We start from the raw sequence: 21,508 nt of genomic DNA, 5'->3' as shown, positions 1-21,508 counted from the left end.
TAAAGAAAACACATGGGAACCCAACCTGGATCAGCATCACAGGTAAGGGAGGTTTAAACCTTCCTCCCACTTGCTTCTTCAAATATGCCCCCCCCCCCCCACACACAAAAGAGGCTAAAGTAAAAAAGAAAATAAGTCTCTATTAGCGCAAAAGTGGTGAGGGAGAGACTTGGAGAACTAAGCAGCTTGGGGAAGTGGTATTAAAATTTCCCTGCCCATGCCCAGTGGTCCCAATCTGGATCAGGAGCCCACATGCTTAAGAGTAAGGGAAGACAGGATTAACTGCATGCTGTGTATTTAACGTATCATGTCATTTGAGGCTTACGTGCATTTGCCCCTAAGAACAAAAGGTTCGTTTTTTAAAAAGGTCTCTTTGAACAGTAAGATCACAACAAACTTCTAAAATGTTTTAGTACCCTAGCACTGTTTGAGCTGCCAACACTTAAAGTGCTTTTCAAGCACCATTTGAAAAATATATTTCCATTGTTTATTGTTCTTATCCAGGTCTTGAATGGGTGGTTAAACTTCAATGAGATCCAACAAAGCTTAAACGAGCATGTAGGGGCCAGGGTGGTGATGAGGAGAAATGAGAATCACGCCTGGAGCAGAAGGCTTTCTTTGGACTTTCCAGGTGATCAAAACTGTTGATTTTTGTCTTTAGCACTACATTTGCCTAAATCTTCCCCAACCTCCAGAGGTGTTGGACTCCCATAATTCCCAGCTAGCATGGTAAATGATCTTTTAACCTGGCAATACGGCATCCGCCATCCCTGTCCATTAGTAGCACCTTTGCTAAGGCTGGCTGAACAGGAATTTTTGGCCTGATTTGTCTTTAGTTTCCCATAGGGATCTTTTTCACCTACTCTCCAGTGCACTATTTGGGCCATAACATCAGGTAAAAATGTTAAATAGAAAGTCATGTGTGGTGTAGTGATGAGTGTTGGACTGGGTCTCGGGAGACCCACTCAGCCATAAAGCTCATTGGGTGACTTTGGCCTAGACTCTTAGCCTAACCTACTTCACAAGGTTGTTGTGAGGACAAAATGGAGAAGAAGAGGACCACATAAACTGCTTGGGGTCCCTTGGAAGAGGAGGAAAGGCAGGACATAACTGTAATAATAAAATTAACATGTTTGAGTGGGCACTGTGAGAAGGAAGAGCAGTTGCTTAGACTTGGGGTGGGCACCCTGAGGCAACGTAGGATGATTGGGGAGACCCTAGATTCGGCCCTCAGAGCTTTTGGGCTCTAAGGGTGACAAAAGGCCACCCTTTGAGGCTTAATCGGCTCACGCACCTAAATAGTGGGGACTGCGGGGTAGTGAATTGTGAGGGCTTCCCTCAGCACCTAAAGGTTTGGCCTGTGTTCAAGGAGCCAAGCCCAGAGAATACTTGTCCATCACGGATGGCATAGGAAGGGGTTGGTCAGGATTGGTGTCTTACGGAGATAGATATTTTGCTGCAGATCTACCATGTTAATCAATAACCATAGCCCTAGTTAAGCCTTGCTATTTGTGGTATGGTCACAATCTGCATATCACCCAAACGAGCCTGGGTGGAGAATATGATTGCTTAGTGATAACAACACTAGCTGCAATACTAAAGGAAAGGAACCTCTCATGCAAGCACTTGAGTCATTGCTGACTCCTAGAGGGACACCTGCTTTCGCTGACGTTTTCTTGGCAGACTTTGTAGCGGGGTGGTTCGCCATTGCCTTCCCCAGTCGCAGTTACCTTTCCCCCAGCTAGCTGGGTACTCATTTTACTGATCTCGGAAGGTTGGAAGGCTGAGTCGACCTGAGCCGGCTGCCTGAGAACCAGCTTCCGCTGGGATCAAACTCAGGCTGCGGGGAGAGTTTTGGCTGCAGTAACTGCCTCTTACCACTCCGCGCCACACGAATACTAAACAGCCACAGAAAAACTTTTGGAGTTTGCACTGCAGCTTATCACCTGGTGGAACAAGGAAAGCACATTTCCTTTTAAACCTGGCTTGTCTGTCCAGCCAGGTCATATGGCTGCAGTAAAGGTGTTCAACTATGGAAGTCGAGGATTGTGACCACTGTGGTTTAAGTGCTGAGAAAATGGTGTATTTCCGCAAAGGCTAACACTGCCGTCAGAAAAGACACCTAGATCACAAACAAGAAACAAAATTTACAGCTGTGCATCTATTGTGCTATAAACTGATTGGCCCATTTCAGATATAACAATGCACTATATGGTTTAGCACTACATGGATCAGCGGAAGCAAAGCTTCAGCTCACATGCTCCTCCTTTCCTCTTCTCCAGTGTTGGCACAAGGAGGAGAATGGAAGCCTCCACTTCCTTTATTCTAAACTAACCAGAGCTTATCATTACAACCAAACTTGGGAAACCAGTTACCTTAAACCATGGTTTGTTAACAAGCTGGGCTCATAAACCTTGGTTTGATAATGGCTTGTTAGCAAACCATACTTTAAACTAAGTAGAGTTTCCTTAGTTTGGATGTAATGATAAAGTCTAGTTAGCTTAAAACAGGAAGCAAAATCTTTTGACCTCTTTGTCATGGCCAAGGTGGAGGAAGCGAGGGGAAATGAGGGAGCAGGTGAGCCCAAGTCTTGTTTTTGTTCATTCATGTAACACTAAACTGTGGCTTAGCATTACATCTGAAATAGGCCATTCTCTGGATGTGACTTCCACTGCTGAAAAGTCAAACTGGTTCTAATGGAAAGCTTTTCAGAGACCTCTGGCTTCACATGCAGTCTTCCCATCGCTCATGTATATAACTTTATTGGATCTTGGCCCTGGTTTATCCCATATTTTAAAAACGGGGTTTTAAAAAAGGATCGGGCTAACTGGATACAAATACAAAATTAAAAGGCTCTGTTTACAGTTCAAGGAGAGCAGAGCATACATCTAACCTATTCATGGTTAATAAAAGGCATTAAAACTGTTTAACTGCTGCATTAGACACCATTCTTATATTTAGCACCATCTTTTAGAATATCCAAACAAATTCAGTGTTTTGCTTTGTATTCTTTATGTTAAGTAAGTAGCTTTCCTGATTAATAAAAATCAAGTCAATATTAAGATTACAGAAAAAAACAAACCCCCAACACCCCTGCATATTAGCAAGTTTGTATTTCCAGTATTTCAGTACATCATAGATTAAGCACCTGGTGATATTTTAAAATTTCAGTTACTGAAATACTACAGTAATTTTTACTTTTAAAAACAAATAAACAAACATCTCTTACTTGATTTGATTTCATTAAAATGATCACAGATGTAGAAAAATTAAAAATTACCAATATGGATTCTGCCTTCCAAGGGTCAATCCAGTATTTCACTGTCAACTGGTGACTGTCACAAATTAATTTTGCATAGGGTGCTTTGGTTTTAGTTCTTAAGATGTTGCCTGTGACCACTTACCAAATGAATGGAGTGGTGATGTTTCCTCTTTTGTTGGTATGAGGAGGTTTTCCCACCGACAAAAAAAATACTGTCTCTTGCCCTTTCCCTGTTTACAACTTCAAAAAGAATTATTACCCTACTGACATTTTTGTGTGTGAAAAAACAACAACAGATGAGGTAATGAACAGAGATTTGAGTTCTATATATATCTGTTGTAAGGCCCTGTAACCCGTGTAAAGGCATATGGAGACGTGGTAACTGTGGAGTTTGTGGTGAGTGACATTGTCCTTTGTGCAAGAGATCTGATGAAGCGCATGTAGGTGGGCTCCAAGTTCTCATTCAGTTCAGCAGGCTCCCGTTTTACTTTTTTCCCATGTACTTTCTGAGGCACATAATCCGGACCGTACTTTTCACAATCCTCCTCTTTCTCTCTTGCCTTCTCAGCCATCTTTGCCTCCCACAAAGCTAGGCCATGCTTCGGCTCGTTCATACTTTTGTGCTGGTAGAAGACAAGCGATATCCTGGTCGGGTGGTTCCGGTTAGGGTTTTTCAGTGGGGTGGTTGCGTGAAGCTCACGTTTGGCGCACTCTATGAGAATCGACCCGTGCGCTGGAGCCACTGCCACACCTCCAATATCTGGATCCAGGAAGCTCTGTTCATTGTCTGACCAGACCTCGTCAGGATCCTCGGGATGGTTCAACTCAGTTTTATTTACGCCTTCCTGGGAAGCAGTCCTATTGTGGTTAAGACCTGGAAGCATGTTTGATAACCCATTAGCGGCTTGACCATCCTTGTTCTGGTGTTGGAGTGAATGAGGAGGACCACTTAACATACCTGCAGCCGAGTGGTAGTCATGGGATAAGTGTGCAGGGGGGTATAGATGATCTCCATTTTTATTCATGTAGTCCACGCCTGGATTATTTAGATTAGATTTCAGTCTAGAGGCAATATCCATAAAGGGGTCATCGGACTCATGTGTGGAGTAAGGAGGGAAAGAACCTGCATGCTGAACATTTGGTCTAATGGTGCAACTGTTGAAAGCATCTACCTGCACATTTTGGTTTCCATAATTCAAGTACCTGGGCCCAAAGTTCTGGTTATTTCCAAACCTACGCTGATATAACGTATGAATTGGAGGTAGACTTAGTTTAGACAGAGTGTCTTGACTCTGATACCTAAACAAGTCCATATGCTGAGGTTGTGAGGAATAAGAACTGTAGTAGGAGGAACAGTTATCCATAGGCAAGTTTCCATTGCATTGATAATGGGGATACTGGTTATTTTGACCCAAGTGTACAGAATAGGGATTCATGAGACTGGAAGAATTCAAATAACTTCCTGTAGGTTGCGAAGACGCAGGGTAGATATTCATGGAGTTGGACCCCCCATAAGGATCTGAAGGGTGTGAAGAGTTTGGATATGGGTTAGCTGGATTAGGGAGGCCCATGTAAAGGTTTGTGTGACCTGAAGCAGAGTAAGAGTTGATGTGATTTGACTGAGGATTAGAAGGGAGAGTGTGGTGTGGATGTTGATAGAGTTGCTGCTGCTGTGCCATGGCTGGCCCTGAAAGACGTAACAGTTCTGTGGACAAAGAAAAAGGTGAACAGAATTCATTTTCTAGCATCTCTCACATTAGGGAGGGGCACTGCCCAGTCTAGCACTACAGAAGGTGTCTGTGCGGATTAGCTGTGCAGAAAGCTGTAGAACCAATGTAGCACTTGGAAGCCTGAATGCTATCATGGAGGGACCATTTCGGTGCACGAAGAAGCTGCTCATTTTGTTTTTGTTTTTAATATTCATTCAATAGATCCATTCAGATGAAAACCTAAAGACCAAACTGGCCGTGATGTTAAAAGCATTATTGCAATTTTCTGGTTGACATTATGTACACTTAATACAATGGAAACAGGCAACCTCCAATTGGCTGAGAATGATCAGGACCACCGTGGGTGGAGATGGGGGAGGCTAAAACTTCCTCCATCCTCACAATGATCCCAACAAACCACGTCCTCCCCCACAACAGTTACTTGCACTGGGGTGGGGGAATGCTCTCACTGGTGCCAGCCCATTTAATAACATATTTAGGGCACAACCCTGTGCATGTTTAGACAGAAGATGAACTCGTCATATCCAATGTGGTTCTAGGTGACCTTATTTTGTATAGATCTTGAAACTTTTAATGCATGATAAAAGAAAATGCAATGGGACCACCAGGGTGGTCCCTCATCTGCATCCATTTTCAGCTCAGTTGGGATAAGACCTGGGTTCCTGGAGAGATGCTGCCAGTCAGAGCAGGCACTACTGGTCTAGATGGACAAATAATCCATCTGGTATAAGGCAGCTGATTCCTATGTTCCTTAGCTTTAAGCGACGATGGGCTGACTATACAGCTTGAATCAAATACCACTCGACCTTAGTAAAGGCCAAATAAATAAATAAATAAATAAATAAATAAATAAATAAATAATTGACCAAATGTACTCTGAAGTTGTGTACTGAACCAGGAAAGTCTGAGAAAAGCAGCATGCCTTTCCTGAATCTTCCATATCCCAGAGTATAAATAATACAAATAGCACATGGGACAGAACTATGAACAAATGGGACAGAACTATGAACAAACTATGAACAACCTAGTGCCCTGCAGATGTGCTGGACTGCAATTTCTATCATGCTGGCTGGGAATGATGGGAGTTGCCGTCTAACACATCTGGAGGGCAGCAGGTTAGGGAAGGCCGGTGGGTACTTATTCTAAACCATACCTGATAACTGTTTTGCATGACCTGATGCCTCTGAGCTGGCCTGTTTCTGACGTGATGTGGCCGATTTCTCTCTTTCGTGTTTGCTAGACCCATTCTCCATGGATGCCAGTTTCTCTGTTGCTGCTTTCTTGGCTTCCAGCTTTTTTTGCCGACACGTCTTAACAGGTTCTGCCAGCATCCTTACTTTTCGCCGAAAAGAGCTAAGGACCTGGATGCTGCCGTTCCGTTTTTTCTCGTCCTGCCCTTCTGTGCTTCCGAATTCATCTACACTGGAAATTTTGTACAGAGGGAGCACGTGGAGTTGTTCATCTTCTGGCGTCTGGCCAATTTCACGATTGTCTTCTCGAGTTAGTGTGCACACCTGTGAGAATAACACAGTGGAATGACCTCTTAGCACAACAGAACACACAAGGCTGATGTTTGGCAGGGCTGGCTTCAAGGGTAAGCATGGTCTTAATGCAATAGGACGGGATACAAATGTTTTAATAAAATAAATAAAATAAATGATCAGACATATGCACTCACACTCTCACTCTCTCTCTCTCTCTCTCTCTCTCTCACACACACACACACACACACATTTGCCTATGCTGTGCACTGTGGATTTATTTAAATAAAGAAATGTGGATTTATTTATTTAAGAATTTAGAAGACCCACTGGAGTGACAAGGGGCCTACAGAGAGCAGCAGCTAATGGGTATAGAAATATAATAAATGAATTAATAATACTGACAAGAGCGGCCTGGGATTGTCCTCCTCACCCTGCCCTCAATTGTATCTGGTGACTCTAGCTAAAGAGGACAGGGCTCCTGCCACTTTAACTGTTGTGATGAAGAGGGAACTTCAGCAGGTGCTGCATACTTGCAAATGGCACCTGCAGAAATTCGCTTTTCTCTACAACTGTTAAAGATACAGGAGCCCTGTCCTCCTTTCCATATGGTCACCCTAGATGAGAGGAGTTGCAATCCAACATATCCGGAGGGAAACAGGCTGGGGAAAGGAAATTCTTTAGCCTAGGATCTCTATAAATGAAGAACAAATGTCAGAACACATCATTCTCCCAGAAGATCATTAGCAAAAGGCTCCCTTCTCTGTTGGAAACAGCGGCTTAGAAATGCATCTAAAAAGACACGTCGCTTGACACTCTTGACAACTGGTGCCCCCAGCTGCTGTGGTGGCTCCATTTCCTTTCCCTGTTGGCAAATGGCTACTTTAACGTTAGCAAAGGAGTGGACTCCTCCTCTCGCTACAGCTGGTGTATATCATGGGAAAGGGGAGGGCAATCTGCCCATTTCTCAGAGAAAGCATCTGCCAGTAGGATGATAGCTATTCTACGCTGTAGCATACCCTCTACAAGGAAAATATATAATCTCATCTTACTTATAAACCAGTTTTCAACAAAACATTCTCGACGTGGCTTACATAGTAGAAGAGGGCTACGATTAACAGATTTTAGCATATATTAATTCTAAAGTTAGGTTCATTTGCCGTCTTGTAGGCCTCATTAAGCAGATGGTATCAGCAGTTTTGGGCACTCTCAATGGACTTCCCAACCCTCTGCAGCTGCTGTTGCCCCCAGGGCCAGATGAAGACATTTTGCTACCTGATGCAATGAACAAGACGGTGCCTCTTCCCATTCCATGTTTAAAAGCCAACTGGACTGGCAGATGAATGTGTCTTCAACACTGATGATGGGACATTGTCCGCCAATGTACCAGAAGGCAGCAGGATAACTGACGGGATGCAGAGCAGGCTGGGTAATACACAGCTCTCCCCTCCCAACATCTTGCTCCCGCCTCCCAGCATTGGCTGCCTGAGGTGAATGCTTCACTCTGCTTAACGGTTGGGCCAGCTGTCCCATAGGCCTGCAGCGGTCACCGGGGAACAGCCACTCTGCCCAGGAAGTGTGTTTTTTGAGCACCAGGCCTGGGTAGCACAAGATGGTAATGTCTAAAGACGGCTGGAGCTTCTCTGGGCAGATGATATCAATGGCTCCTGCTCTCAACCCTCAGAAATCTTGCTCAGGGGTATGTGAAATTCTGTGACCAGAATGAGGAAATCATGTGCATATATACATTTTCCTATGGTGTGCACTTGGATTTTGGAGAGAAATGTGGATTTATTAATTTAACATATTTTAGAAGGTTCACCAGAGAGACAAGGGGAGAGAAGGGACACTAGATTAATTGGTATGCTGAATGGAAATGACCTGTGGGAACGGTGGAGGAGGATATAGCTGTGAAGAGCACCCTACTTTCTGAGTGCATGGAAGTCCTATCCATTGATTTTCTAACCAGTAAAAGAACATTATTCTCTCCACTGAGAGCTATGAAAGTTCGGAATGTAACTAATATATTTTTTAGGATTCAAATAAAGATATCAGATTTTGCACTTCCAAGTTAGTCCCTGCAATTCGTGGCCTGACCATGTAGCTTTTGAGATCTCCTATATTATTTCTCTATGTAATAAAAGTAACAAGGGTGGGAGCAAGTATTTTAAGGATCTCCACCTTCTTTTAATTAAAAGCCCAGACGGTTTGCATTCTTCTTCTTATCAGCATTTGGCTGTTTTCCCCACCAACCATCATGTGCCAGCGCAATAGAAATATATAATCCAAAAAATAATGAACTTAACAGAGAAAATTAGTTCTGCGTGAGTATGGCTGCATGCATCACTGACTTACCAGTGTACTACCATTCTGCATATTATGCAAGTCCCTGTGAGCATGAGCACAGAAATCCAAGCAGGCAGTGACCCCTGAGAATGGGCGACCTTCTTTTAAACCCAGACGACACTCGGGTGCTCTGTGTTCATATTCAATCTGGAATCAAAAAGCGCATATTACTGAAATATACTTTACAATTGAACTTTCAATGCCATTTTGCAGGAAACCATGGGTTCAGCTTTTTCATTAAAAAAAAAATCTAGGTGGATGGAACTCTGCTAGCATGTTGAGCACAGGGGTGAAGTCGTCCCTCAAGAGTAGACCAACTACTGCACTGAAGTTGCAACCTTGTAGGGTTATGTATGCTCAGCAGTAAGCAGGACAAGGCTCAGAAGTAAGCAGGACTAAATCGCTCAGCAGTTTGCTCAGCTGTTGATCGGAGGTAAGTGCTTTCCCCTGCCTGGAGAGGGGGTGGGTTGGAGGGAAGAAACTGGTAGGCTGGAGGAGAATCCCCATTGACTATTCCTGGTCTATGGGCTGGGGTTTCCCAATTGAGGGTGGGTCCTTACGTAGCCAAAACAGCACCATCCACAAACAAGTGGGAGGTATCACCAGGCTTGGGGGAACCCCAAGGTTTGCAGAAATAATAACAAAAAATCTTTAGGAAAGAACTCTTAAGGAGGCATCTCCCAAAACAGCATAATAAAGACTGGTTATGGTTGGCGGCCATGAAATGCTAGTAATTGTTGAAGGATGGAGGAAAAGGAAAACCAGGGTAGAAGGGGAATCAGTGGGATAGCCTAGAAGAAGGCTTTGCTGTCTAGAACCCTGAACACAAACACTCCACACTGCAACATTTTGTTGCAGGTTCAATTTGCAACAAATATAGAAGTTACAGTTTTATCTATCATGACTATTAGCCATTACTAGAGCTACTGTTCTTCAAGTTTGCCTCATCCAGCATGACAAATAGGAATAATTTCGGCATTTCTTTAACATCCCCTCTTTCCACTCAAAGTACTGCTGAAGAATTGGATTGTAAAATGCTTTTATGGACACTACATATAACAGATTTATACCACATTTCTGGCTGGGCTGACATGCCTCCCACTCAGTGCTGGAGAGGAGACAGAGGCAGTGGGCTTGCCTCTGCTGCATGCTCCCGGCACTAGTTGTGCACAGAGACAGAGAAAAACCAACCTCCTCTGCTTCCCCTTTCCAGTTCCAAGCTGGAGGGAAAGGCAAAGGTGCAAATTATTATTATTATTATTATTATTATTATTATTATTATTATTATTTATTTATTTATTTATATAGCACCATCAGTGTACATGGTGCTGTACAGCCCTGTGCCTGATGGGCGCGCCAAGACTGAAATGCCCATTTGGGTGCATGTCCACTGTTTGGCGACGTGATCTTATTTTCTTTCTCCCACCATGCTCCAAGAGAGAGAAAAGGAGATTTCCCCCTGACCTAGACTTAGTAGGTAGTCAAGAGGTGCTTCAGACAAAGGGCTCCTAGTGCTACTGATCAAAATGTACAGCTATTCCACCTTTCTCTCCTTAATGGACTGTTTTTGTGGAAAGTGGGGGGGGAAGGCAGAAGGAGCAGTGGAAAACCCCGGGAGGGCTACAGCTAGAAGACATTATCTGTACCTCTCTAAAATTCCATGAATGAGGCAGGGCAATTGCCCAATAAAAGCCTCATTTGGAAGCACCCCAAGACAAGATCGTGGCCCTCTAAGGCTAGGCAAAATCCATTGACCCCTGGGTATTTTAAGGTAAGAAGAATATGATCTTGTGAATGCACTCTAAAGATTACTATTTTTTGCTTCTAATTCCCATTTTAATTATAATAAGTCCTAAAGTAAGCAGATGAGAATACTTTAGTGTTGTTACCAAACTATACATCCCCCCCCCTTCTACCTGGTTGTTATATGCATCAGGTGCCAGTTTCTTGTAAGTAGGTGCCATCAGAGTTGATAGAGTTTGCAGATTGGATTCAAGCTTTTCTTCCTAAAATTTTCATATGGAATAATTTCACACATTAAGATTAAACTGTATTCATTTTACGTAGTAACACTAATTCTCAAATGCAGTATGTATGACTTCACCTCACTTTGACATTATTCAACAGGTCCTGGAACCAAATCTTGCGAGGAATGATTGAAAGATATGGGTATTTTTAGCCTGGCAAAGAGAGGATCTTCCTTGAGTATCTAAAAAGCTGTCATGCAGGAGATGGAGCCGAGTTGTTCTCTGTTGCCTCAGAGGGCAGGATTGGAATCAATGGGGTGGAAATGGCAGGGAAGCAGATCTCAGCTAAACATTAGGCGAAACTCCCTAACTTCCCACTGTTGAACAGGTTAGAGCTGTTCAACAGTGGGAAGAGTCTTCCATGGGAAATGGTGGGCCTTCCACTGGATGTATTTAAGCAGAAGCTGGATGGCCATTCACCAGGGATTGCTATAGATTCTTACAGATTCATGAACTAAGCAGGGGGTTGGAGAACAGGACCTCCAAGGCTCTTTCCAGCTCTAAAATCCTATGAAAAGGAAAGGAACCTCTCGTGCAAGCACTGAGTCATTACTGACTCTTGGAGGGACGCCAGCTTTCGCTGACGTTTTCTTGGCAGGCCTTATAGCGGGGTGGTTTGCTGTTGCCTTCCCCGGCCATTATTACCTTTCCCCCAGCTAACTGGGTACTCATTTTACCGACCTCGGGAGGATGGAAGGCTGAGTCGACCCAAGCCGGCTGCCTGAAACCAGCTTCCGCCGGGATCGAACTCAGGCCGTGGGGAGAGTTTCAGCTGCAGAAACTGCTGCTTTACCATTCATATCATTTGGGTCGTATGCATTCAGATGCAAGCCTTAACATATATTACTAGCCAGTAGCATTAGCTGGTGTGATGCATTTTCTAGGAAATCCCTTCACCCCAGTTAACACTATTGGCATTATGTTAGAAGTCCCTTACACCAGCGCTTGTGTCTTACTGTATACTGCCCTTTATTTGAATCCCTGTAAGCTGTTAGATAGAAGAACAGGCTCAAAATGCTTTGAAATAAATAAAAAAGAATTTAAAAGTTGCCGGGCTGAAATAGGGATTTCCGTTGCTGGGAAATCTGTTCTTTTTTTTTTTGACTCGCTGGAGTTCTACAGCATGCATGGCTCGATTTGCACTTGCATTTGCAAGGCAAGGTGTGGGTTTTGCCACGAACTCCAGGAACTCTTTTTGCACATTTTGTTTCCCACAATTTGTGCAAATTTCTGAGCAAATTATGCAAATTATTGCTGAATTTGTGCAAGTAATAAATTTGCGCAAATGACAGAACCTACAGGAAAAAAATATGGACAAAATGCCAGGAAAATTTGCAAACTCGCCTGACTTGCTGCATATTGAGTTGGGTGCCACAGTGCGAACTGAAACAAAGTTTTTTTTGGGGGGGGGCAAACTTAGGAAAACCCATTCAACCCCTCCCCCCCAAAAGGATTTCTATGACATCCCTGGGGTGAAATCTAGTACTGGAACTAGATACCAGGGCTAAGATTGGGCAAATTTAAAACTGTCCTAGTTGTTGTTGTTGTTTTACACCATAACTGGGAGAGAAATGCTTCAGAGAGTGCAACAGATGTAATTTTATTAAGCTCCTACCTCTTTTGGATCATCTCCTAACAATTTAAACTTCCTTGGGATCTTGCTTCTGGCAAATTTGCATCCGTTGTAGTACATACTCCATGAACAACCAAAGGAAAAAGATGCACCACAACTCTCAGGTTCCAGGCCCTGGCAGGCACATGTTCGTCTAAGAAAGAAAAGAATTACATCAAATGCACAGTATGGATATTGGTGAAGTGACAACATCTGAAAAATTGCACACCCTGATCCTTTTGCAGATCAACTCACAAAGCTCAACAACACCAAGCAGAATAAAAGTCATTCTATTCTATTCAAGTTGATATTGAAAACTCAACATTATCAAGAAACCTAAGAGACTGAGATTTGGATTTCCTAACCCAAAATATTTAATGATCACAAAAATGAAATTGCCCCCCCTCGCCACACCCACCCACCCACCCACTAGGGGCGTGGTCTCCACCCCAGTATTATCGGGTAACCACAAACATCCGTGGAGCATTCAATCTTCCAGAGCAGAGATTGGCCACTTCCAAACCCATCGATTAATATCAGCGCAGAGACACGCCTAATCGGAGCTTCTAACATCTCTGAAATGTGTGTGTGTGTGTCTCAATTGAATATCTCCAGATTTCTTTCAGATTTCTCTGTCATTTTTTTTTCATTTGGGAAAAAAGGCTGCTTGCAGCCTTCCTCAGCCTGGGATGCTCCAGATGTGTTGGACTACAACTCCCAGAATGCCCCAGCCAGCTCTGGCTGGGGCATTCTGGGAGATGCAGTCCAACACATCTGGAGCGCCCCAGGGGCCCTTCCACACGTCGTTCTCGGAGCGCATGTATTCGACCCCAGTGCACCCCGAGAACGAGCGTGTAACTTGCCTGTAAAAGAAACGATGAAGAGACGCCGCCCAGCTTCCTGCTCCTCCGCCCGGGACGGAGAGCTGTTTTTGAAGAAGGCGGGGGAGAGAGCTTCTTCCGCTCTCTCCCACGAGAGAAAGAGAGAGAGAAGGGGAGCATTGGACGAGGGTGGGGGGGAGTTGGCAGGGGCGCCCCGGGGCAGCGCAGTAGGGTTGACCACGCGGGATAACCGGGGGGGGGGCACGGCGAGGTGAGCCCAGGCGAAAGGCTCTTTGCAAGGCGAGCGCTGCTCACGTCCCGCGGCTGCCGGTAGCAATCTCTCTCCCTGCCTCCCTCCCCTCTCTCTCTCCACCCCCCGCTTCCCCAAGCGTCGAGGGAGAGACGACACATGGGGCCCGTGTGTGTGTGTGTGTGTGTGTGTGTGTGTTAATCGCCTTTGCAAATGGGCTCAGGCAGGCGCTGCCGCCGCCGCCCTCCCCACTCTCGCCTCAAGCTGCGTGGAAATGATTCATCCCTCCTGCAACTGACAGGGACTTTGATGTTGTGAGTGTGCCTGAGGGCAAGAGAAGCCCCCCCCCCCGCAACTTGACTTCGCTTTCGGAGGTGCCTCGCAAAGCAGAGGGAGGAAGAGGTTCTTTCGTGTCTCTTCCTCGTTTCTTTTACAGGCAAGTTAGACTATCGTTTTCAGGGTGCCCTGGGGTCGCATAAATGCGCTCTGGGGACGACGTGTGGAAGAGCCCCTGGTTGAGGAAGGCTGGCTTAGAGGAAAATGGCTGCGAGGAGGAGGACCATGTAAGCCACCCTGAATTCCTTGCTAGAGGGGGAAAAAAGATGGGATATAAACATACTAATAAACAAACTTAAATGAGGTAATTGACTTATGCAGGCAAAACAATGAAAGGAGAATATAAAGTTCATACTTTTAGTGGGAGATAATTTCCCTTAGATTAGTTCGTCAAACTATTGCTATTGCTTCCAGGGAAACAAGTCCATACTTCACTTACTCTTCGTTTAGAGCACACCGACGGTTTGTGAGCGTGCCATACTTCCTTAAAGTTTCAGAGAGTTCGGAATACAGCTTGTCTGCTAGGCTCTGCGAAATGCCTTCCCACACCAAGATGAGTACAACGATCACTGCTGTTTCACAGCTGTGACCGGCACGCTCTCGCACCAAGCAAAGGAGTTTCTCCTCAGTGCTACCTCGACGAATCACCTGCAGATCCAGGAAACACCCACAAAGATTTGTTTTTTTTAGTGCTGTGCAATATGAAACAGAATCACAGCATTTTAATAATAATAATAATAATAATAATAATAATAATAATATGCAGCCAAGCACATGCCCAGTCTGTCTGTAGCACAGATTACAGCATGTGGTAGAACACATTTTTATATGCAAAATATCCTTGGTTCAATCCCATCATCTCCATTTAGGGTGCAATCCTATGCATGCCTAGACAGAAAAAAAGCCTCATGTGAGGTTGTACAAGGTCATGCTATTACCTTACAAAGCCCTAAAGAACATGGGACCAGGATACCTAGCAGACCGCCTTCCCTTATATACACTCAGGTGACATTTAATCTTCAGAGGAGGCCCTGCTGAAGATCATGAAGAACCTCAACAGTGGGCCCTTCTCTGTAGCAGCACCCACCCTCTGGAAAACCCTCCCTTATGTGGTTCGGGAGGCTGAAAATGTAATAACTTCTCCTAAAAACATATCTTTTTAAACAAGCCTTCCCTGGACTGTAATTTATTCTGGTTTTATGTGATTTTAAAGTTTTAATCTGGTTTTTATGGTTTTAGTTGTAAACTGCCCAGAGAGCTTAGGCTATTGGGCAGTATAAATATGTAATAAAATAAATAATAATGCATATGATTGTGCTTTTAAAGAGCTTTTCACATAGTAAAGCTAGGAAAAAAACCCTGCCTTTGATCTTGGAGAACTCCACCCAGTCAGAGTACACAAAACTTGGCTAGTTGGATCAATAGTTAGACTAAGTAAGCTAGTGTCATGTCTTCTACTAAGTTTCATATTAATAGTTAAAAATGATGAAGCAATTCGTATCAAATTTTCATGAATGACTTTTCTATACACAACTTCTGCTGCTTGGTTATTTCCATCCTTTGACTCTGTTTAGTTGACTGTGTGTTATAAATTTTAGTAATGGCTTTTCAGTGTATCTGCTAGCAGCTTTGAGTTTATGGGAAAGGCAAAGTGAATTAATAAGTGAATTTATGACTAAAAAAAGTACCAAACATTTACTGAGCTTGGAAGGTTGAGGTACATTTCAAAGCTTTGCAATTTTGCTCATTACATATTTTTTTTGAGCTCAGTCTAATACTATTGGTAGGCTTCTTTTCATCTTGACATACATTTCCTATAAAATACAGCAAGACTGGGCAGCCGTTAACTTTGAGATCCAGTTTGTGCTTCAGTATTTATATTTATAAATTCATTTCTAGATTTATCAAATTTCCTTTAAAATCTATCCTAGGCGACTTTCAGAGTAGAAAAAAAATCTGAATACTTTTATTCACTAAGTTTTCCAATTTACCTCCTTAGTTAGCAGATATTGATTTTATCTATTGAGGTGAAGAAAATCCTTTATTATTGTCGTGGACACAATTCTTACCCATTTAGCAATAGGACATCCTTGGGCACTTTTGCCTTCTTTCCCTGTGTAGACAATCTTCTCTATCCTTATGGCTTTGCCTTTCTGTCCATATCTTTTAAAAGAAACACAACCACACAAGCAACCCATAAATGAATAAGGTGAATATAAGAGTTTGAAATTAATACAGGTTTACATGCAGAATGTACAGTAGAGGTGGGCTTTTTTGGTGTATCATTACTTGTAAACCCTCCCCTAATCATGTTATTTACTGGTAGCTATCATGTGTACCTACAACAACATTTTAGAAAGCTTGCACCACACTATTAAGGGACAATATACATGCCCCCTTGACCCTACTACATGGAACTAATCTTCAGGTAGAAAAAAGTAAGTGGTCCTATGACCGCAATCCTGTATTACCTATAAGTTATTATTATTATTATTTATTTATATAGCACCATCAATGTACATGGTGCTGTACAGAGTAAAACAGTAAATAGCAAGACCTTGCCGCATAGGCTTACATTCTAATAAAATCATAATAAAACAATAAGGAGTGGAAGAGAATGCAAACAGGCACAGGGTAGGGTAAACAGGCACTGGGTAGGGTAAAACTAACAGTATAAAGTCAGAACAAAATCAAGTTTTAAAAGTTTTAAAATGTATCTACACCAGTCCTATAAATAGTATAGATACTTAGGTTGGAGTGCAATCCTATGCAGACATGCATAGTGCCTTACAGAAGAATAATTTACTAGTACCTATATTTTTTAGGTACTAGTAAATATATATATTTTTAGTAAGGTCGATATAAGAAAGAATGGTCTTAACATCAAACTAATTCTCACAAAAATCATTGTACTTGTCATTTCTAGAGACTACTGTATATCACAGATCTATTGAATCTGGTGCCCTCCAGATGTTTTGAACAACAACTTCCAGATTTGCTGACCACTGGCCATATTGGCCAATGGGAGCTAAAGTCCAAAACGTTGGGAAGGCCCCAAGTTGGGGAATGCTGGTGTATCATATTCAAATATAGTGTAATGCAAGCATGTGGGGGGAAAGTATTTAATATTTTCCAATATAATTTTAGTGAAAAGTGTTAATGCTTTAAATTTGTAATAGAGTGAATTGTCCATGTCTTCATAAAGTGTTATGAGTGTATGTGTTTTAAACACCGGAGGGGAGGGGGGGGGAAACCCACACATTGAAATTGAAAGATTCCTAAGGGCCAATCCAGTTGGTTCTATATATGTACTGCCAGGTGAATCCAGCCTCCTAAAAGGTGTGCAGCCTATTCTGGATAGGGTTGCATTCCCGCCCTCACCTAAAGAGCAAGTGAATAGCTTGGGGATACTCCTGGATCCAGCTTTGTCATTGGAGGCACAAGTAGCCATGGTAGCTCAGAAAACCTTCTACTAGCATTGGCTCTTTCTGCAACTACATGACAATTCCTGGCCATCGTGAACCATGCTTTCGTAACCTTCTGATTAGAGTACTGTAATGGGTTGTATGTGGGACTACCCTTGAAGGTGACCCAGAAGCTTCAACTTGTGTGGAATGCGGCTCCTAGAATGCTAACAGGTGCAGCCAGGTGGGATCATTTTACACTGATACTAAGGGCAGCTATCCTGGTTGCCTATTTGCTTCTAGGCCCAATTCAAGATGCTGCTGCTTAACTTTAAAGTCCTAAATGCCTTAGGACTCAAATACATGCAAGAACACCTCTTTCTATACCATCCTGCCCATGCCTAAAAATCTGCAAGTACCTATTACTTGTTATGTGACAACAAGGGAAAAAGCTTTCTCTGTTATGCCCCCCCCCCGCCCATTTGTGGAACACCCTCTCTATAGATGTGCAACTGGCGATGAGCTTGCAATCATTTTGGTGCCAGCGCAAAACATTTCTATTTACATAGGCATTTTAAGTTGTTCAGTCAATTTTATAGCATTTCTTTTATGACTGTGTTATTATTTTTATTGTATGACATATATGTTGTTCACCACTCTGATATATTTCGATGAATGGTGGTTTATAAATATCCCACTAAATAAACAAATATGGAAAAGTTTGTGTTGCAAGGAAAACAAGAAACCAGGTCCAGAATTCAGCTAATTCGATACATGATGCCTGTATATAATGAATTCTGATCTGCAAATAGCATTTGTTTGGCTGCCTCTTGGAGGATGCTAACAACACAGAACCAAAGAAAAGCTCCCTTGTGCATATCAGATTAATGCTTTGTAAAAAAAGAAAAAAAAGAGGGGGGGGGGGGAACTATGCGGAAGAGCTAATGACTGAATTTCTAAGCCAAAGCAGGACACTTATTTGCATGAGAAATTCAATGGGCAATAATACATTTCTTAATGTAAATAAGGAGAAGAAAAGTGAAACCTTCATTGTGTTTCTGCACACTTCACAGTTTTTTTCTTTAAATGCACATGCTTTGCCCCATCTCTCCTATGTACCTTGGCATACATGACCCCACTGGGAACACTAGGTCATTGCTGCTTTTGCAGCCTCTGCCAACCTACTTACTTGGCAGCCTGGTGAATGCTTGCTCCTGTTTGGAGTTGCTGGCATCTGCTTCGGATTGGGCAGCTTATGACAGCAAGCCAGCAGGCCTGTCAAATATTGTGACTCCCTAGTGAATAGTGCAGTGCCCAGTGTTGGCAAGGCTGGAATAGCCAGCCTACTCGTAATTACTTGGGTCTGCCATTATGGTGTTCTCTATGTGCAAAGGCTGGAAAACATTCTGACATGCACAAGTGGAGAAACTTTAATCTGCCGTACGCCTTGCCGATGCATTACCTTTCTTCCATTATTTCTCTAATAGCAGCCACATTAGGGCCAGCTCCTAGATGGGTATAGAAAGGGCCTTCGTCTTTTTCAATAATCTGTTCTGTTTAAAACAAGATTGAAACAAAAGTGTTAATACTCTATGCTTTGGAGGATTTCCTTAGAAGTTACACCACCAAATATTTAGCTTATACAACTATTCCGATAACTTTCATTACTGTACATTTCTCAGTGAGGCCTGTAATGTTTCCAAGATATACACCACACACAGTAAGGCCTTTAGCTTGTGGCAGGTCCTCTGTACATGCACATGGTAGTTCATTCATGGGGTGACCATATGGAAAGGAGGACAGGGCTCCTGTATCTTTAACAGTTGTACAGAAAAGGGAATTACAGCAGGTGTCATTTGTATGCATGCAGCACTTGGTGAAATTCCCTCTTCCTCACAACAGTTAAAGCTGAAGGAGCCCTGCCCTCTTTTGTATCTGTTCACTCTAGCTAAGGAGTGCAGGACACCTGCTGAAATTGCCTTTTCTACACAATTGTTAAAGATACAAGAGCCCTGTCCTCCTTTTCATGTGGTCACCCAGCACACAACTGACATGCATGGGATGGTTAACAAACCACTGCGGCTTATTAACCACCCTGCAATTCTGCAAACTGATGCAATTAGTCTGACATTGGCCCATTAGAATTGGCTGCGTTATGTTGCCATCAGAATTTAGGGCAAATAATTCATTGAAACATAACAAGTTTCTCATGTAGAAGTGCTTTATAAAAGGCAGGGAAAAAGCTTGTAAAGTTTGGGAATAGTTTCAGTGCTATTATGCAGCTGTGCACATTATTCTCATAATATAACAAACTGGAATAACAACTGTTCAGGCCCGAACATCTGCATCTGCCTTTAAATGTGGGTCTGTTCTAATCTCATCTGAAGTAGGGCATGGGGGATAGGGTTAAAGCACCAGAAAGATGTGTAGCCTTTTTGGGGGGGGGGGATGCTGAACTGATTCTGCTGCTCCTGCCTCCCCCCCACACCCCAGTCCGTCCCACTGAGTCACCCCCCCCCCACTACCACAACCAGTCTCCAATCCTGAAAGGCAGTTCACCTGAGAGAAATGTGCTTTGGGGGAGAAGAGGTTGCAGAGGGAAAGGTATGGAGGATTCAAGGTCCCCAACATACATACTCTTTTGTTTCACTAAATTACACCTCTATCCCTGGTTTCTTGGGGCAAACAGACTTTTTATATGGAGACATGAGTGTATTATTTGCCATCACGTGCAGTTTAGATTTAAATTATTCTGCGACAGCCCTTTTCAATGTCCTAATTTGCCCTTTCAAAACTGGATTCAATGTCCTTGCTCTATCTGCATGAAGAGTTTTTGTTTGTTTGTTTCTGAAGAACTGCTAGATCTCTACTTTGCTGACGAAATCGTATTGCATTTGTTGCCCTGCTCAGGCAATACTAGGGTGACCGTATGGAAAGGAGGACAGGGCTCCTGTATCTTTAACAGTTGCATTGAAAAGGGAATTTCAGCGGGTGTCATTTGTATGTGTGCAGCACCTGCTGAAATTCCCTCTTCATCACAACAGTTAAAGCTGCAGGAGCTATACTAGAGTGATCTGATACAAAAGAGGGAAGGGCTCCTGCAGCTTTAACTGTTGTGATGAAGAGGGAATTTTACCAGGTGCTGCACGCATACAAATAACACTTGCTGAAATTCCTCTTTCAATAAATAAGATAAAATAATATTATAAATAGAACATAAGAAATGCTATGCTGGATCAGACCAAGGGTCCATCTAGTCCAGCACTCTGTTCACACAGTGGCCAACCAGCCATCGGCCAGGGACCAACAAGCAGGACATGGTGCAACAGCACCCTCCCACCCATGTTCCCCAGTAACTGGTGCACACAGGCTCACTGCCTCGAATACTGGAGATAGCACACAACCATCAGGGGTAGTAGCCACTGATAGCCTTTGCCTCCAGGAATATATCCAACCCTCTTTTAAAGCCATCCAGATTGGTGGCCATCACTACATCTTGTGGTAGTGAATTCCATAATTTAACTATGCACTGTGTGAAGAAGTGCTTCCTTTTATTTGTCCTGGATCTCCCAACAATCAGCTTCATGGGATGACCCCTGGTTCTAGTATTTTGAGAGAGGGAGAAAAATGTCTCCCTATCCACATTCTCCACACCATGCATAATTTTGTACACCTCTATCATGTCTCCCCTTAGCCTCCTATGAAAGATGCAGAAGCCCTGTCCTCTTTTCCATATGGTTAACCTCGGCAATACCTTTTGGGGAGAAATCATGCCCATAAGTGAACACATGTCTTCCCCTTGCCCCATCCTACTCCTATAACATGTTCAGAAAGTAACAAGCTGGCCACACTCTACTGCATGTATTTACCTGTGAAATATTCTTGACCCCCTGAGCCACACTCCCAAACAAAAGGAGAAGATGGATCATGGAGTCAGAGGATTCCACATTCATATATACATTGTACAGCATTTGCTCATGATCATCTACATGTAGGAAAGGGACAGGATGGGGTAGAATTTAAAGAGTCCAAAATCCAAAGCAGGTTGAAAATACTGTTAGAATAGATCTAAGAAATGCAATTCCAATGTTTTAAATTAATTTGCAAAGCAAGAACGTTCTCTCTGTGATAGAATGGGAAGAAAGGAGAGTGGTGCAAGTAAGGGTTGTTTTTTAGCTTTTGCAACTAACCACAGAACACAGAGCCTATGGCTGAGTTTGGACGACACGCTAATCAATG

At 43.1% G+C, this 21,508-nt stretch overlaps 1 protein-coding gene across 1 annotated transcript in view; it reads right to left on the bottom strand.

The window, feature by feature from the left end:
- Positions 1–3,488: 3,488 nt before the first annotated feature.
- TET2 (tet methylcytosine dioxygenase 2) overlaps positions 3,489–21,508 on the bottom strand; it is a 91,110-nt gene continuing 73,090 nt past the window's right edge. Inside the window, exons 3-10 of the mRNA XM_063135309.1 lie at positions 18,732–18,822; positions 15,935–16,028; positions 14,305–14,513; positions 12,462–12,612; positions 10,736–10,825; positions 8,829–8,966; positions 6,146–6,506; positions 3,489–4,967 (exon numbers count right to left, since the gene is read on the bottom strand). Coding sequence (XP_062991379.1) covers positions 3,586–4,967; positions 6,146–6,506; positions 8,829–8,966; positions 10,736–10,825; positions 12,462–12,612; positions 14,305–14,513; positions 15,935–16,028; positions 18,732–18,822 — 2,516 coding nt within the window. The 3' untranslated portion in view covers positions 3,489–3,585. The remainder of the gene's footprint in view (positions 4,968–6,145; positions 6,507–8,828; positions 8,967–10,735; positions 10,826–12,461; positions 12,613–14,304; positions 14,514–15,934; positions 16,029–18,731; positions 18,823–21,508) is intronic.

The sequence above is a fragment of the Elgaria multicarinata genome, chromosome 10, assembly GCF_023053635.1.
Source record: "Elgaria multicarinata webbii isolate HBS135686 ecotype San Diego chromosome 10, rElgMul1.1.pri, whole genome shotgun sequence".
Taxonomy (NCBI): Eukaryota; Metazoa; Chordata; class Lepidosauria; order Squamata; family Anguidae; genus Elgaria; species Elgaria multicarinata.
Note: the sequence above shows the minus strand (reverse complement) of the source record. Positions and strands in the feature narration are given on the sequence as shown.